This window comes from Tachypleus tridentatus, chromosome 9 (assembly GCF_004210375.1).
Source record: "Tachypleus tridentatus isolate NWPU-2018 chromosome 9, ASM421037v1, whole genome shotgun sequence".
Classification (NCBI taxonomy): Eukaryota; Metazoa; Arthropoda; class Merostomata; order Xiphosura; family Limulidae; genus Tachypleus; species Tachypleus tridentatus.
In genome coordinates, this window is record NC_134833.1 from 35,539,753 (window position 1) to 35,558,050 (window position 18,298).

General features: G+C 32.2%; 1 protein-coding gene and 1 pseudogene across 2 annotated transcripts in view; both read right to left on the reverse strand.

Annotated features, from left to right (window-relative positions):
- Nucleotides 1-385: 385 nt before the first annotated feature.
- Nucleotides 386-13,698, reverse strand: LOC143225051 (uncharacterized; annotated as a pseudogene). Its single transcript, XR_013013582.1, has 7 exons — nt 13,629-13,698; nt 11,918-12,084; nt 10,191-10,445; nt 8,322-8,498; nt 7,744-7,900; nt 7,287-7,409; nt 386-3,991 (listed from the first exon to the last, which is right to left on the reverse strand). The product of XR_013013582.1 is annotated as an uncharacterized LOC143225051 (transcript).
- Nucleotides 13,699-13,702: 4 nt separating this feature from the next.
- The window catches only part of LOC143227342 (zinc finger protein GLI1-like), a gene marked incomplete at its 3' end in the record, with an annotated part of 101,916 nt that continues 97,320 nt past the window's right edge, over nt 13,703-18,298 (reverse strand). The window contains exons 11-14 of the mRNA XM_076458797.1: nt 17,811-17,975; nt 16,087-16,341; nt 14,228-14,404; nt 13,703-13,807 (exon numbers count right to left, since the gene is read on the reverse strand). Of these exons, the coding sequence (XP_076314912.1) occupies nt 13,703-13,807; nt 14,228-14,404; nt 16,087-16,341; nt 17,811-17,975 (702 nt within the window). The remainder of the gene's footprint in view (nt 13,808-14,227; nt 14,405-16,086; nt 16,342-17,810; nt 17,976-18,298) is intronic.

An 18,298-nucleotide genomic window follows, 5' to 3' on the forward strand; every position in this document is an offset into this window, starting at 1 on the left:
TTCTGTAGGTGCTTGTACTTCAGAGTTTTCCACTCATGTTTTTCTAAGTGAAAACCAATTTCAAAATAAAATCGGTAAATACTAAGGCATATGATAAATTTTCTTTATAACAGTATTTTTACTGCGGCAAAGGTTAACCTGCGTCTGTCAGACTTTTTATTAACACTGAAGATGAATCAATACTTTTATACAACAGTAACATTACTTTCAGCGACTTGTACTAGTTTGAACCATTACTTCAAAAAAGTTTCAATGGTATAGCGTCGTGTATAATTTCATATTTATGCATAAGTGAGAAATCATATGTACCTATAATTGTCTTTCACCTTACATCTTGAAAATGTTTTTCTCTAATCTTAACACACAATAATTATTTAGTCACTCCTTTCCAGACGTACTGATTTTATTTACTGTACAAAATATTTGCAAGCAATTTTATTTTACCATTTTAAGCCTGTTTTGAACAAGGCTTCAAAATTAAACACATATATACAAAATTCTTTATATTTAATACATATAGTTAAAAAATCTCCTCCCAGATTTCACAACTCTTGAAACTTGCATAATATTACATCTTTACAAAGCATTATATTTTCTGCAACTTAAAGTTTGTACAAATCATTTAAAAAATGCTTTTCTTTTTGTAACACTTAAAGGTGCAAAATAATGTACAACGATATTGTAATTTACAAAAAAAAAACTGTAAAGAAGGCACTTTTGTTTGTTTGTTGTTAAGTTCAAAACTACAAAATGGGCTATCTGTACTATACTCACCATGGGTATTGAAACCAAGTTTTTAGCACTGTAAGCCTTTAGACTTACTGCTGAACAACTGGACCGGTAACAAAAAAGGTACAAACTAATTTTACAGTTTCTCTCATATTTTTCTTTTGAAACCATTCTGTTCTAATACATTTTAAACTGAATATTGTTTATCCACACTTCATCAGGGAAAGCCATTAAAAATATGTAAGGAAGACTTTACCAAACTTATCGAAACACTACTAAGGTTAACAATTGTGATTGAGCTAAGTTTTAACAACACTTAAAACAAATAAAAAAAAGTCACTTTTCTATTGCATCATCCTTAGATATCTCGTTTCCTCCATCAGTGAATTTAAGGTGGAACTCATGTCATTGATGATCATGTTGGATGTTGATAGTAGAGGTGAATGAGATTTATCATTAGTATAATCTACAGTTAAACTATTTTCTCCAGGCTGAGCATAATTAGAATTCTTAATAGTATGTTTCATGTTTGTGTTTGGAATGCTTGAACATGACTTATTTTTGTCTGGTGCATTCTCCTTAGACAGCTTAGTTTCTTGTCTATCAGTTGTGCTGGTCACCTTGGGAGAAAGTTCCACTTGCTGCCATGAATCCAGCCCAGATTGCAGTGTTGGGCCATTCCTGGGAGTGCTTCTAGAATTAGTTTTGTTGGATGCTATCTGCTGACATTGTTGAACATACTCTAATGTTCGTTGATATGCTTCTGGCTGCATGGCAGTTCTCGAAGATTGGCTGATATCTTGACATTGGACTTCACTCTGAGAGTTGGGACAGCTATTGCACGTTGATCCTGGTGATGGGTATGATTGTTGGGGTTTATGCAATGATTGAATTTTACCACTAGGAGATGGTAAAGGTTGTTGAGACTGATATAAGGATGATACTTTAGAACAATAAGGTAAATTCTGCTGTATTTGATGCACATGTGTTGAATCAGAAGCAGGCATAGAACAGTAATGTTGGGAAGCTGTTTCTGTGGGAGCTGTTAATGGATAAGGCTGATAAGTTTGCTGTGTGGGTGGTCCATTTACTCCATGTAAAAGATAATGTTGTGGAGTTTGAGAATATGACTGAGACTGTTGTTTTTGGATATTCTGAGGATAGTTTTGGGCTTGTTGTTCTAATGGTAGTTTAGGTCGTTGAGCAGCAATGTCTTGAAGATTATTAGGATGTTGCAGGAAAGATTGGTGGTTTTGTAAATGATGTGGAGACATCCATGAAGAGTTAGTGCAAGAAGGAGAGTGTTGAATGTGAGAATTAGAAGTTTGATAATTAGTATGGGGAAGTGCAGCAGGAACTTGTAGGTTGGGTGCTGTTTGTGAAGAAGAAAATGGAGTTTCTGTACGATTTTGAGGAAAAGATACTTGAGAATTGGAATCTGTTATGATGTGAGAATATGATGTTTGAAAGTTAGGCCTTGTCTGAAGGTTGTTAACCTGATGATGTAATGTGGGATTAATGTTGACAGCTTGACTGAAATGATGATTTTCTGGAAATGACTCTGAATTAGTATTAGAATGTGGGTAAGAGTGTCCAACTGGTAATACACTGGTTTGGGAAGTTGTGTGCTTATATGATGGGTGAACAGACACTTGGCTAGAGTCTATATTGTAACACATTTGTCCTCCAGATGTATTATGCATTTGGTTGTGATAACAAGAATTTGGTTGCTGTGGTCCAGACATATTACAAGATTGGTTATGATAATTTGGATGTGGCTTTTGAGTACAGTTTATAGCACCAAGAGAAAGAGAAGCTGAAAATGTTTCAGCAACACAGTGGGTTTCTTGTGCTATGTTGTTCAATGCCATTTGAGGTATTACACAATGAGTTGATCTTGGACATGAATTTGTATCTACTGGGGTTGATGGGTACCACTGTTTGTTTTTAGCATTACCTATGGCTTCATCTTGTAAAGTTTCACACTGTTGTTGGTTTACCAAATAGTTATGTTCAGTATTTCCATGGTTTGGATGGTAATGGAACCTTGTGGATGTACAGGTATTTTCACTGTGGCCTGAAGATAAACAATGTTTTTGGTGACAAGGGTATTGAAAATGTGCGTTTCTTTCCATTGTTGAATGTTGGCAATTATCCTTGTGTGTGTAGGGGTTTTGATATTGGTCCCAGTTGTGGTGGTTTTTATGTGCTGCTCCCCAGCAAGAGGTATTTAAGTGAGCCTGACTTTGATCCTTAGAAATTTGATGGTTTCCAGAATTTATCTGTTGAAATGAGTTTGTTTGCTGGTGGTAGTGAGGATTTGACGGGTAGGGTCTCAAGTTACATGTTGGTGCGCTGGCAACTGACTGATTCAAGGAATTATTTGTAGTGTTCATGGAATGGTTTCCAAATTTACAACTGATAGCTGGGGCAACATTATTGTTTTGCTCTATACATGCTATTCTAGCAGACTGCCTCTGAAGTTCATCATACTGGCTTACACTAGACACTGCCTGACTCAGTTGAGACTGTGGTCTCACCACTTGATTCTTGGTTTGTTTTTCAATGACACCTTCATTAAGGTAGTGCATCATTTCATCAGGAAGAACTAATTCCTTGTTTGCCTCAATGGGTTTGTCTACCTCTAAGTTTTCTAAAACCACATCCTGGTTTGGATGATGAATTCCACTATGGCTGCTTGAACCACCAGGAGTTTTCGGCCAGTTTGACTGATTTATTGGTGGTAATGGTGTAAACTTGTTTAAATTATTTACACCATGAGGTTGTTGAGTCTGTTTAGCAGTCTCTTCTTTAGGTTCAAAAGGCCTTAAAACAACATTTGACTGATGTTCCTTGGAAATTGGTCTATGACTTGGTACAACCACTTGTTTGGAGGTATTTCTTGCTTCTACAGCCATGTTTTGGCTGTGTCGTTGCACTACAAGATTTCCTATATTGTTCAGGTGCTGTGAAGGCAGTGCTTGAGAATGGAGTTCTTGTTGTGTCATCATTCCAGCTGACAATCCTGAGAGGCTACTGATGCCACTAGTTCTTTGTGAGCTACACACAGAAGCTGCCTCACTCAGTACCTGTTCATTACTTATGCCATGAGAAACTCCTGAAAAGTGACTACTTTGAGTGCTAGAAATATCACTGTTTATAATGTTGAGTTTGTTGTCTGAACACATACTGCCATAAAAAGAGCTGATGGTACTACTGCTAGAGCTATTCCTGCGGCAACCTGTCTGTGAGAATTTAGAACCTGAAAAAGGAAAACAAAGAAATATAATTAATTTGTAATTATCACACTTGCATAGTTACTTGACTAATTTGCCCAATTATTTTTATTGAAATTTATTGTGAAATTCTAGAGACTTAAATATAGAAGATTAATCATATTTTGTTCCAAGTCTTCAGCAGTCCTTCAAATTACTTCCTCCGATGTAGGGTTGAAATTCAAGTTGGAATGCTCTTAATTTTTCTTGTGTAAGAAGACATTGTAATCACTATGCCAAAATTCTGGTTTACTTCCCCACATTTCTCAAAAAAACAACTACTCATATCGAGATGTGGTTGGATGATTGTGAATTTGTTTGCCTTGTGAGCCTTTTAGTCCTCATATATTATCATGTAAATGGTACAATAGTACCAGGAAATATGCATAGCTTTACTGTATTGTTTTTTTGTTTTTGCATTTTAATTAGAGGAATTAAAAAAAAAAATCCTTAACTTTGGGTTTCCTTTGGCACTGCTGTAGACTAAGATGGGTTGTGGTTTTAAAGCTTGTTGCTATCCTACATGTCTTATTGATTGTTCTCTTCCACTGATTCATGTAACACTCTCAATTTAATGAAACACATTCCTCGGAAAATTCTCTAATATAATTCCTTCACCCACTTATCACTGGTAATGCTGTATCATTAAATGATTGGGAATTTTTGGTGAACCAAATACTCAGATGTTAAACATGTCATTTTTGACTTTATGGCTCAAATCTGAGATGGAATGCCACTGCAGTAACACATGGAAATCTTATAAAGTGTGTATAAACATTTTTAAATGCTTCTTATACATTTAGGATGTGAGAACCTTCTACTAAGCAATAGTATTTGAATCAGGAACATAAAGTTTTGTGAGTGTTTAACTGCCTGACAATCACAGATTTTATATCTCAAGGCTATACCATAACAGGAGCTTGTGAATAATGTTGTTTATAGATGTACAAAGAAACATTCAACAATGTCATTCTATAAAATGTGTCAGTAAAATGACAGCTTTCACCTTTGATAAAATATATAACAGTTGTTTGAGATCATAAAACTATTTGCTTTGTTTGTTTGCTAGTTTTGCATTTCAGCACAAAGCTACACAAAGGGTTCTCTGTGCTCTGCCCACCATGGGTATCAAAACCCGGTTTCTAGCAGAACAAGTCCACAGACATACTACTGTGCCACTGGGGTGCATTTGCTTTATTATTTCAATTGTTACAACTGACAGTCCTAAAGTTGGACATAGGCCTTTCAATGGACTGTTCAATAAAAAATAGAATTAATTTGAAAACTATAAGATATGTTTCATTCTATTGTCCTATAAAAAACTTTCTAGTGACCATCAATAATATATGGTTACCCGATTTAAAACATTTTATAAGAATGATAAGAAAAGCAGCCATTCATGCATCAAACAAAGAGACAGATATAAAAAAACACTTACTCAGATTTCAGTAATATTCTGCCCTATGGAAAATATATGCATAATTGCAATCGACTAAAAATGTTTTGCATAGCATACTTTTTATTATCTAGCAGGACTTTCATTTAATGCAAATAATTTGGGGATTTCAAATTAATCCTTTGAGATTTTATTGCCTTACAGAAACCAACATCTCAGTTGGTGTCACTGCATTCTTCTGGAAGTACCAGGTTTGTTTGTTTTTATGATCAAAACAACTCTTTATATCTGGAGCTTGTCATTGTAGCTAATTCTTGTGATACTTGCAAAAACCTTTAGAAACTTTGCCCATGGGTTAAAAGAAACTATTTAAATGGATACTTGTAAAGTATAATGCTACGTAAGTAAACATTTTCTTTTCAGTTGAACATTTGGGCCCCATTATAACATAATTCTCTGTGGTGTGGAACTAAGTATAATGTGGGTCTGTCTTGGACCCCAAAATTTGTATTTAAATTTATCCTTTCAGAATACATTTTCAGGACTTTTCATGATGTGTTGAACATTGTTGTGATATAAGTGTTCACAAATGACACTCTTCAACCAGATAATATTCACTTCCATCCAATGAGCAGTTAAAAAAACATGAAACTTTACTCTCAAACTCTATCATTTCAGGTCACACTTTATATGAAAATATGGTATTCAATATTTTAAAAAACTTCTTTTTTATTATCCAAAGGATTGTCAGTTACTCTTCCATTATTATTTTAATAATACATTTTTGATAATAGAACACAAATAGATTTAAAATCACTCAATGCGTTAGCAGCTTTGCAACTAATTGAGAGGCTTTAGCCAATAAAATTGGCTTGACACTTTCAAAAATACTTTGTTATAACATGGTCTCACCTATAACAGTCTCATAATATGGACCCTGTGGACTGTATCATAGCAAGGCCCCAGTGTACATATATTTTGCATTTTATATAATCAAATGATTTTGGTTCTTTTCCAATTCATTTTCTCTATAAAGACATGATGTGTGAGGAACTTCTATTTGTTAATCCTGTGCTATAAGTGCAGGACGTTTTATTGATGACGATGGTAACAGCCAGCTCTTATCTTCATATTTATTTTGTTTGTAGTTATGCACAATGCTACACAATTGGCTAACTGTGCTCTGACAACCATGGGTATCAAAACTTAGTTTCTAATGTTGTCAGTCCTCAGACATAACGTTGTGCTACTGGCATTATTAAATTGATGGACAAAGTGCCACTTTGGGGCACATATTTATTAAAAACATCCTAAATGGGCAAAAAAATTACCATGTTTCTCAAATATTTTTAGGATTTCACAATTGTGATTCTAAAGTGTGTAATCCCCATTGTTTTCTTCCTTGATTCATTAGAAAAAATAAATCAGAAATATAAATATACATTTCTATGTATAAATTACACTTTGATTTTTCTTACATTAAATAGGCCCAGCATGGCCAGGTGGTTATAGTGCTTGACTCAAAAATTTGAGGGTCATGGGTTCAAGTCTCCATCCAACCAAACATACTCACTCTCTAAGCCTTGGGGTTGTTATATTGTGATAGTAAAATAGCAGCCCAAGAGTTAATAGTGGGTAGCGATGACTAGCTGCCTTCCCTTTAGCCTTATACTGGTAAATTAGGGACATCTAGTGCACATACCCCTTGTGCAGCTTTGTGCAAAATTCAAGACAAATGAGGCAAATAAATGAAGCTACATTAAATACATAATTAAAGTTTAAATTAATTTCCTTAAATTAATTTTAATAATAAATTATTAAGAATAAAATGCTAAGACTTTAAATAAAAATTATCTGAAAGATTTACAATTGAAATAAATACTGACTTGGGTTTTTAAAGGATGAATCAATGATAGTTTTTGTTGCATTGCCTGTATGTCGAACATCTGGTAGTTTTGTCATTCCCCCATGTACACTTCCCTTCTTACAGCCTTGTAAGTTCTGGACATCTTTTGAAAATAATATATATTATTAGAATAAAATAAACAAACAGCTTATAATGCTAGTAAACATACATTACAAAATGTGTATGGATAGTAACCATAAATTTATAAATTGTCTTGGAACATTTTAGTACTAAACTTTTATCCTAGGAATTGAGAAATTACTACATTTATAAATAAATACATTTATTTAAAAACAAATAATATGCTTAACTCCTTTGCATTTTAATTTTCTATGTTAAGTACTGTTTGGTTATGTTTTCTTCACACTCTGACAAATCTACACTTTAAAAGCTGCTTTCAATGTGAATATAAGAATTTTCTTTTTTTTGCAACTAACCACATCTTGGTGGAACGACACTTGGTAACCATGAACCTCCAGATTTGAAATGTGATTGAAATTTGTTCTTTAATCTGTTATGAATATTTCTCTCTGCTTCTCTGTTCTGATTATTTGATGCCACTGCACATGCAACACCAGGAACAATTTCCTCAACCTATAACAGAGTGAAATATAAACATTTGAGCCATCCTTCATGTGTCATGGACATTTTCCAGAAATAAAATGAATTATATTCTGGCATACACTTAAAAGGATTAGAAGGCATTACCACATATGTATCCTTTACTTCAGTTGCATATACATGTAACATTTGTTTCACTCAAAAAGGGATAAAAGAACACATATTTTATTTTACTATACCTTATTTTACTGCTCATGCATTTTTATAAACAGACTTTCAACAAAATTAACATTTTTACCAATTTCGAAAACAAAAGATGTTATTAAGCCATGAAATGAAAATATGAAACAAAATGTTTTATGAAACATGACAGGGAAATAGGAGAAAATATAAAATGATTGTTTTCATTCTATAAACTGTGAATATTATTTGTTATTTTTAGTCTAATTCTTACTGGAATTTCAGGATTTTCCACTAATTCCCAGAAGTTTTCAGCTTCTACACAACCACTTGTTGTAGATACACTGTTGTCACTGATAGGGCCTTCAAAAAGAGCCTGATCTGTACAGCCTGGCACCTCATGGTCCACATCACCTCCTGAACTTTCATCTTGTTGGGGAGAACCCTGTTCCTAGATAAAAACAAAAAACGAAAGAGACTAAGAAACTAAAAAAAAAAAACATTTATATATCCCTGAATTATTTATCCTGTTAGGAATTCATTTTCCTCATAACATTTTGATCTTGCATCATGACTGAAATGTTTTTTATCTTTATACCTCATGAGTGAAGAGGATCTTTTTTTTTTACTATGGAGTTGTTAGTTACCAAAACTTATTCCATGCAGAAACTGTTAAAAACCATGTATTAGAGGTACCTCAAACCAAGAAACTCACTTTTTTGTTTTTTTTACAAAAACTGAACAAATATTTTGAATATTATGGCACTTTGTTTGCAAGCAGATGTGCATAGTGAAGCACATAGGCATGGTAATACAATTACTATGGGAAGGCAGCTGTTTGACTCTCATCCTTTTGCTGTGACCATATTTGACAAACTACTAATTTCAACTGATCATTACTTGAGAAATTGTTATTGCAAATGCCATCTTTATGCAACACCTTAAAATTCAGTCTTTGTTTTTAGGTGTAATAATGTAGTTCAATTCATACACAACGAACTTCAATATGGCTGTAAGATTGCTGTATTCTGCTGGAAGAAGTTGTGTCAAGGATACCATGTTTTTTGTACTTCATTGTGAGGGTTGTGATACACTGACAAATTTCTATGTTTGATGGTATATATCAAACTGACCAAAATATGCAGGCTCCAGTTCAAGTATCCTTCTTTATTCCACTTATCCATCAGACCTTCCTTGAACATTTTACCATCATCATCCTTGATTTGATCTCTCCACTTTTGGCTATAAATTTTACTAAAGTAAATTTCTCTACAAAGGAGATGAAATTCAATTTATTTCTCATGTCCATTTCTGGATTACCATTGGCTGCTTCTCATCATGCTTTTGAAACATTTTTACTATAGAGGATAATCTGTCATATGAACAACACAATAGCTGTGTTTGAAGCATATATAATCCACAATATGAATGCTTGTATCTGTACATTTAATATTCCATGATACAGCCATGAACAGAATCATCCATTCAGTAAAGAAAGTGCCAAATGGCCACATTTTGGCTAAGGAGAATTATCATAAAGTTATAGAAAAAGCAAAAACGGGGCCTCAGTGGTTTAGCTTTTTTTTTTTTTTAATCAGCAACAAAGACTTCCCTTGATATGTGTTAATTTCTTTTACAGAAAAATGGTTTGTGCGTTTTCTGATAAGATACTTTTATTGAATGAGCATTACAATTGGTTCTTACTGAGCAAGGACAGGAAATTAATTTTTTTCTGTTTAAAAAGATTTTTTTTAGAATATTTTATAATAATAATTTTGTACGAGTCTGTGTTTTTTGTCTGAGTTTTTTTATACGATAAAGTGTTTCAGAAGCATTTGATAAAAACTGACAAAAATGGTGCCCTTAAGTAAACTTAAGCCTTATGAAGACTTAAAAATAGTTAATTTTTAATTTGCTTGTTTTAGAGCAAAGTCACTTTAGGCTATCTACTGTGTCTACCGTGGTGGTGCACTGAGAGACCTTGTTTGTGAAAAAGATACTGTGTAATTGGGAAGTTCTTAAAAGTTATAATACAAATTTAAGAGGGGTTTATTCAACATGAATACTTGAAACTGATTACTCCTTAGAAAACAATAATTTTGTTTAAAACTGTTTTAACCATCAGAATTTCTATTATTCTTACCTCAGATTTAATACTAGGGCTCGATAAACTGGTTAATTTACTTCCTGTGCCATCATCAGAATGAGGACTGCCATCAATGCTCCCAGGGGTCGTTTTATCTTTAATTCCAGAACCTCCTGAGCCCCTGTTATCATTTCCTTTATGCTTCTTACTAGCATAAAACTCTGGGCCATGAACAGTCTTAACATGTTTCCTGAGTGAGCTAGGGTCAGTGTAACGTTTAGTACAACCTGGAGCTTTACACACATATGGTTTCTGAAAAATAAAGAAATATTTTGATATACTCTTTTCTTTGAAATTGTCTCACTATAATGTCAATAACAATACATCATGAAACACAATAATCAGTTTTTATATGTTTGTTGTTAAGTGCAAAGGTACACAATGAGCTATCTGTGCTCTAGAAATTCCAGTATTGAAACTCAGATTTTAATGTTAGAAATAAACCCTCAAACTTGCTGCTGATCTATCAGTAAAACACATGAAGAATTTTTAAATATCTTTATTTGGCATAATTTAAATTTTATAAATACTTGTTTTATTTTGCCCCAAGTGGATCAGTAGAAATTCAGAGGGCTTATAATGAAAAAATATTAGGTATTAATACCAACGGTAGGCAAAGTAAGGACAGCTTATTTGTAATTTTGTGTTTAACAACAAACAAATCTTCATTTTTTCAATGGCACATATAACACAATACTAAATTTGCCCCTGAAGAATAAAGGCTCACCTTTCAAAAGCACTTTGGTTGTAGGGTCTCCTATTACCACATTAAACTGATTTTCTTGAAACTACATGTTTTTTCAACACCATGAATAATAATAATAATAATAATAATTAAAAGCATATGTGTACAGAAGAAATAGTTATTATATTCACAACAATGATAATTACATATATATATATATATAAAATCTTTGTGTGATAACCACTGAATGAATATTCAATTGAGTATGCCATATTGTCATTAACTTTGTAAACTTTATCATTTTTTAAAACTTTCAACTAGGTATTTAAAAAAGTAAATTGATCAACTTTGGATGCTAGATAAGAGCTGGATGGGTAATTTAAAAGCAGTTGTTGCTACCAGTGGCAGGGCAAATATGATTTTAGGTTTTATCAACAGAAATATTGTCCACAAGTCCCAAGTGGTTATAAATTCCTCGTATTGGTCACCAATAGGCCAGTTTATAGTTTTGTATTTAGTCTTGGGCTCCCTACCTTAGAAAAGACATTGAATTGTAAGAGTTCAGAGGAGGGCTACTAGGATGATACTTGAGATGAAAAAGTTATCATGTGAAGAAAGGTTAAAATCTCTGAAATGGTTTTCTTTTGGGAAAAGACAAGATTTGAAGAGGACATGATTAAGATGTTTAAGACTGTTAGGGAAATTTATAATGTTGATGCCTTATTATTTTTTAATTACTTAATGGTGAAAATGGTAGGACTATGAGATAGAAGTATATATTTTGGCAGAGGAGGAACCATGTTCAGCTAAGATAGCTTTATTTTTAATAGAGTCGTTGACAGTTGAAATATGGTCTTCCAGAAGTGGTGGATGCAGTAAATATAAGGAGGTTGGAGGGTACATACTTGAATAATAACAGCAAACGTTGAGTAATTTATTTTTATTTTAAAGATTAAGTTAGCAGTTGACTTTGATGGACCAATAGGTTCGATCATTAGTATTTATGTTGTGTTTTTTGAGTTTAGTTCCATTTTCTCACCTCATTTGAATGGGTCCTGTTTTGATGTTTAGCTCGATCTGATGCATTACTGAAAGCTTTAGTACAACCTGGAAACTCACACATGTAAGGCTTTTCTCCAGTGTGTGAACGCATAAGTGGGTCTTGAGATTTTCTAATCGAGAGTAGGCTTTACTGCAACCCTCAAACTGAAATAAATCAAGTAAAAACAGAATTACTTTAATGATTATAGATTATTTTTATTATTATAACAGTAGTAGATTATTTTAAGGGAATAAAATAATTTTAGAATTATCAAGTCTATAACATCTCATACTATTAATATTTTTTACGTTAATAATTGCAAAATGAAATATAAGCTTACTTTAACAAATAATTATAAAACTAGGCTTATATTTCATTTTATAACTATTAAAGTAAAAACTATTATTAGTATGAGATGTTATAGACTTGATAATTCTAAAATTATTTTTCTTAATTATTTAAAAAAAACCATATAGTATAATACCACCTATAGTAAATTCCTTATACTATACAAACAAATCACGTTATCAAATGTAAATTCTTTTTTTTAAGAGTTAAAGAATATTAATCTCATTTAAGTATAAATATTAGAATATGATGCTTTTCAACTAATGCAGCTATTGTTAAAACAACAAGCATATGATAAATGTCATTCATGATACAATACACTTTAAATGAATATTATCTTTAACAGAAAAATATGAAACATTTTTCAGTAGAATAAAATATAAAGTACAAATTGAAACTTTTAAGCACATCATTTTTTTATAGTTAAGTCATTAAATACTTTACTTAACAAATTAACATGTGAAACTGTACTGAGAATCATCTTTTGATTTCTAACCCTCACATCAGGAATTTGTAATTGTCCTTATAAGAAATATGAAATATTAGATTGTAGCTTTATACATAATTATGCTTATTTTTTTTCTGTGCTTATGTATAACTATATTATTATTTTCAAGAGAATCATAGCAATTGTAAATGTCTTTATTTGTGAATTATCTTTCAAAAAAATGGTAGTTACTCGAAAAAGTGAGTACATGAATATGTCTGTGAAAATGTGCTAGAACCATAGCAAGCATATTATAAAAAGAGTTAGAAGCAGGCCCATCAAGATGACAAGAAGGCCAGGGGTGTCTTTCTGGGGTTACTGTCCACCATTAGTCCATGACTGTCAAAAAATGTTTAAAGAATGTATAAGGACATATTAGCCATAACTTAATGTACATATATGGTATCCTTCCAAGAACTATTTGGGAGAATTCTACATTCAGGGATGGCTCTCAGCAGTCCTAATTAGAGGCAACTGGCATGGGAGTCTGTCTCATGATTGTCTACATTGACCTCAGGAATTAGAAAAGTAACTCATCTCTTTGTCTTGGCTGAAGCTAGTTGGCTGCTTTTCTTTCCCAAGGTAGAAAAAATTTAGTTGTGTGCAAGTTGAATAGTGTGAATTAGACTGTATGGACCTGGTTATTATAACTGTATGTAGCCTCATGATCTTTATTGTTAACAAACAGAATACTGTTAAAATTATTTAATAAAAGGTAATACAAACCTGTACATACAGAAAATGAAAAAAAAACTTAATACCATTAGCATGCTGAATAGAACGTTTATTGTCTATACTTTCAAGATCAATTTCACATAAACAGTTAAACACTCTCACACTTGTATAATGCTAGTTATTAGAAGGATAATGTACTGTACACTTGTGAGGTTTTTCTCCCGTGTGACGACGCATATGTACAACTAGCATGTACTGAGCCTTAAATGGTTTTCTTCTAATTTGTTCTTTAATCTGTTATGAATATTTCTCTCTGCTTCTCTGTTCTGATTATTTGATGCCACTGCACATGCAACACCAGGAACAATTTCCTCAACCTATAACAGAGTGAAATATAAACATTTGAGCCATCCTTCATGTGTCATGGACATTTTCCAGAAATAAAATGAATTATATTCTGGCATACACTTAAAAGGATTAGAAGGCATTACCACATATGTATCCTTTACTTCAGTTGCATATACATGTAACATTTGTTTCACTCAAAAAGGGATAAAAGAACACATATTTTATTTTACTATACCTTATTTTACTGCTCATGCATTTTATAAACAGACTTTCAACAAAATTAACATTTTACCAATTTCGAAAACAAAAAGATGTTATTAAGCCATGAAATGAAAATATGAAACAAAATGTTTTATGAAACATGACAGGGAAATAGGAGAAAATATAAAATGATTGTTTTCATTCTATAAACTGTGAATATTATTTGTTATTTTTAGTCTAATTCTTACTGGAATTTCAGGATTTTCCACTAATTCCCAGAAGTTTTCAGCTTCTACACAACCACTTGTTGTAGATACACTGTTGTCACTGATAGGGCCTTCAAAAAGAGCCTGATCTGTACAGCCTGGCACCTCATGGTCCACATCACCTCCTGGACTTTCATCTTGTTGGGGAGAACCCTGTTCCTAGATAGAAACAAAAAGCGAAAGAGACTAAGAAACTAAAAAAACAACATTTATATATCCCTGAATTATTTATCCTGTTAGGAATTCATTTTCCTCATAACATTTTGATCTTGCATCATGACTGAAATGTTTTTTATCTTTATACCTCATGAGTGAAGAGGATCTTTTTTTTACTATGAGTTGTTAGTTACCAAAACTTATTCCATGCAGAAACTGTTAAAAACCATGTATTAGAGGTACCTCAAACCAAGAAACTCACTTTTTTTGGTTTTTTTTACAAAAACTGAACAAATATTTTGAATATTATGGCACTTTGTTTGCAAGCAGATGTGCATAGTGAAGCACAAAGGCATGGTAATACAATTACTATGGGAAGGCAGCTGTTTGACTCTCATCCTTTTGCTGTGACCATATTTGACAAACTACTAATTTCAACTGATCATTACTTGAGAAATTGTTATTGCAAATGCCATCTTTATGCAACACCTTAAAATTCAGTCTTTGTTTTTAGGTGTAATAATGTAGTTCAATTCATACACAACGAACTTCAATATGGCTGTAAGATTGCTGTATTCTGCTGGAAGAAGTTGTGTCAAGGATACCATGTTTTTTGTACTTCATTGTGAGGGTTGCGATACACTGACAAATTTCTATGTTTGATGGTATATATCAAACTGACCAAAATATGCAGGCTCCAGTTCAAGTATCCTTCTTTATTCCACTTATCCATCAGACCTTCCTTGAACATTTTACCATCATCATCCTTGATTTGATCTCTCCACTTTTGGCTATAAATTTTACTAAAGTAAATTTCTCTACAAAGGAGATGAAATTCAATTTATTTCTCATGTCCATTCCTGGATTACCATTGGCTGCTTCTCATCATGCTTTCGAAACATTTTTACTGCAGAGGATAATCTGTCATATGAACAACACAATAGCTGTGTTTGAAGCATATATAATCCACAATATGGATGCTTTTATCTGTACATTTAATATTCCATGATACAGCCATGAACAGAATCATCCATTCAGTAAAGAAAGTGCCAAATGGCCACATTTTGGCTAAGGAGAATTATCATAAAGTTATAGAAAAAGCAAAACGGGGCCTCAGTGGTTTAGCTTTTTTTTTTTTAATCAGCAACAAAGACTTCCCTTGATATGTGTTAATTTCTTTTACAGAAAAATGGTTTGTGCGTTTTCTGATAAGATACTTTTATTGAATGAGCATTACAATTGGTTCTTACTGAGCAAGGACAGGAAATTAATTTTTTTCTGTTTAAAAAGATTTTTTTAGAATATTTTATAATAATAATTTTGTACGAGTCTGTGTTTTTTGTCTGAGTTTTTTATCGATAAAGTGTTTCAGAAGCATTTGATAAAAACTGACAAAAATGGTGCCCTTAAGTAAACTTAAGCCTTATGAAGACTTAAAAATAGTTAATTTTTAATTTGCTTGTTTTAGAGCAAAGTCACTTTAGGCTATCTACTGTGTCTACCGTGGTGGTGCACTGAGAGACCTTGTTTGTGAAAAGATACTGTGTAATTGGGAAGTTCTTAAAAGTTATAATACAAATTTAAGAGGTGTTTATTCAACATGAATACTTGAAACTGATTACTCCTTAGAAAACAATAATTTTGTTTAAAACTGTTTTAACCATCAGAATTTCTATTATTCTTACCTCAGATTTAATACTAGGGCTCGATAAACTGGTTAATTTACTTCCTGTGCCATCATCAGAATGAGGACTGCCATCAATGCTCCCAGGGGTCGTTTTATCTTTAATTCCAGAACCTCCTGAGCCCCTGTTATCATTTCCTTTATGCTTCTTACTAGCATAAAACTCTGGGCCATGAACAGTCTTAACATGTTTCCTGAGTGAGCTAGGGTCAGTGTAACGTTTAGTACAACCTGGAGCTTTACACACATATGGTTTCTGAAAAATAAAGAAATATTTTGATATACTCTTTTCTTTGAAATTGTCTCACTATAATGTCAATAACAATACATCATGAAACACAATAATCAGTTTTTATATGTTTGTTGTTAAGTGCAAAGGTACACAATGAGCTATCTGTGCTCTAGAAATTCCGGTATTGAAACTCAGATTTTAATGTTAGAAATAAACCCTCAAACTTGCTGCTGATCTATCAGTAAAACACATGAAGAATTTTTAAATATCTTTATTTGGCATAATTTAAATTTTATAAATACTTGTTTTATTTTGCCCCAAGTGGATCAGTAGAAATTCAGAGGGCTTATAATGAAAAAATATTAGGTATTAATACCAACGGTAGGCAAAGTAAGGACAGCTTATTTGTAATTTTGTGTTTAACAACAAACAAATCTTCATTTTTCAATGGCACATATAACACAATACTAAATTTGCCCCTGAAGAAGAAAGGCTCACCTTTCAAAAGCACTTTGGTTATAGGGTCTCCTATTACCACATTAAACTGATTTTCTTGAACCTACATGTTTTTTCAACACCATGAATAATAATAATAATTAAAAGCATATGTGTATAGAAGAAATAGTTATTATATTCACAACAATGATAATTACATATATATATATATATATATATATAAAATCTTTGTGTGATAACCACTGCATGAATATTCAATTGAGTATGCCATATTGTCATTAACTTTGTAAACTTTATCATTTTTAAAACTTTCAACTAGGTATTTAAAAAGTAAATTGATCAACTTTGGATGCTAGATAAGAGCTGGATGGGTAATTTAAAAGCAGTTGTTGCTACCAGTGGCAGGGCAAATATGATTTTAGGTTTTATCAACAGAAATATTGTCCACAAGTCTCAAGTGGTTATAAATTCCTCGTATTGGTCACCAATAGGCCAGTTTATAGTTTTGTATTTAGTCTTGGGCTCCCTACCTTAGAAAAGACATTGAATTGTAAGAGTTCAGAGGAGGGCTACTAGGATGATACTTGAGATGAAAAAGTTATCATGTGAAGAAAGGTTAAAATCTCTGAAATGGTTTTCTTTTGGGAAAAGACAAGATTTGAAGAGGACATGATTAAGATGTTTAAGACTGTTAGGGAAATTTATAATGTTGATGCCTTATTATTTTTTTAATTACTTAATGGTGAAAATGGTAGGACTATGAGATAGAAGTATATATTTTGGCAGAGGAGGAACCATATTCAGCTAAGATAGCTTTATTTTTAATAGAGTCGTTGACAGTTGAAATATGGTCTTCCAGAAGTGGTGGATGCAGTAAATATAAGGAGGTTGGAGGGTACATACTTGAATAATAACAGCAAACGTTGAGTAATTTATTTTTATTTTAAAGATTAAGTTAGCAGTTGACTTTGATGGACCAATAGGTTCGATCATTAGTATTTATGTTGTGTTTTTTGAGTTTAGTTCCATTTTCTCACCTCATTTGAATGGGTCCTGTTTTGATGTTTAGCTCGATCTGATGCATTACTGAAAGCTTTAGTACAACCTGGAAACTCACACATGTAAGGCTTTTCTCCAGTGTGTGAACGCAAGTGGGTCTTGAGATTTTCTAATCGAGAGTAGGCTTTACTGCAACCCTCAAACTGAAATAAATCAAGTAAAAAACAGAATTACTTTAATGATTATAGATTATTTTTATTATTATAACAGTAGTAGATTATTTTAAGGGAATAAAATAATTTTAGAATTATCAAGTCTATAACATCTCATACTATTAATATTTTTTACGTTAATAATTGCAAAATGAAATATAAGCTTACTTTAACAAATAATTATAAAACTAGGCTTATATTTCATTTTATAACTATTAAAGTAAAAACTATTATTAGTATGAGATGTTATAGACTTGATAATTCTAAAATTATTTTTCTTAATTATTTAAAAAAAACCATATTGTATAATACCA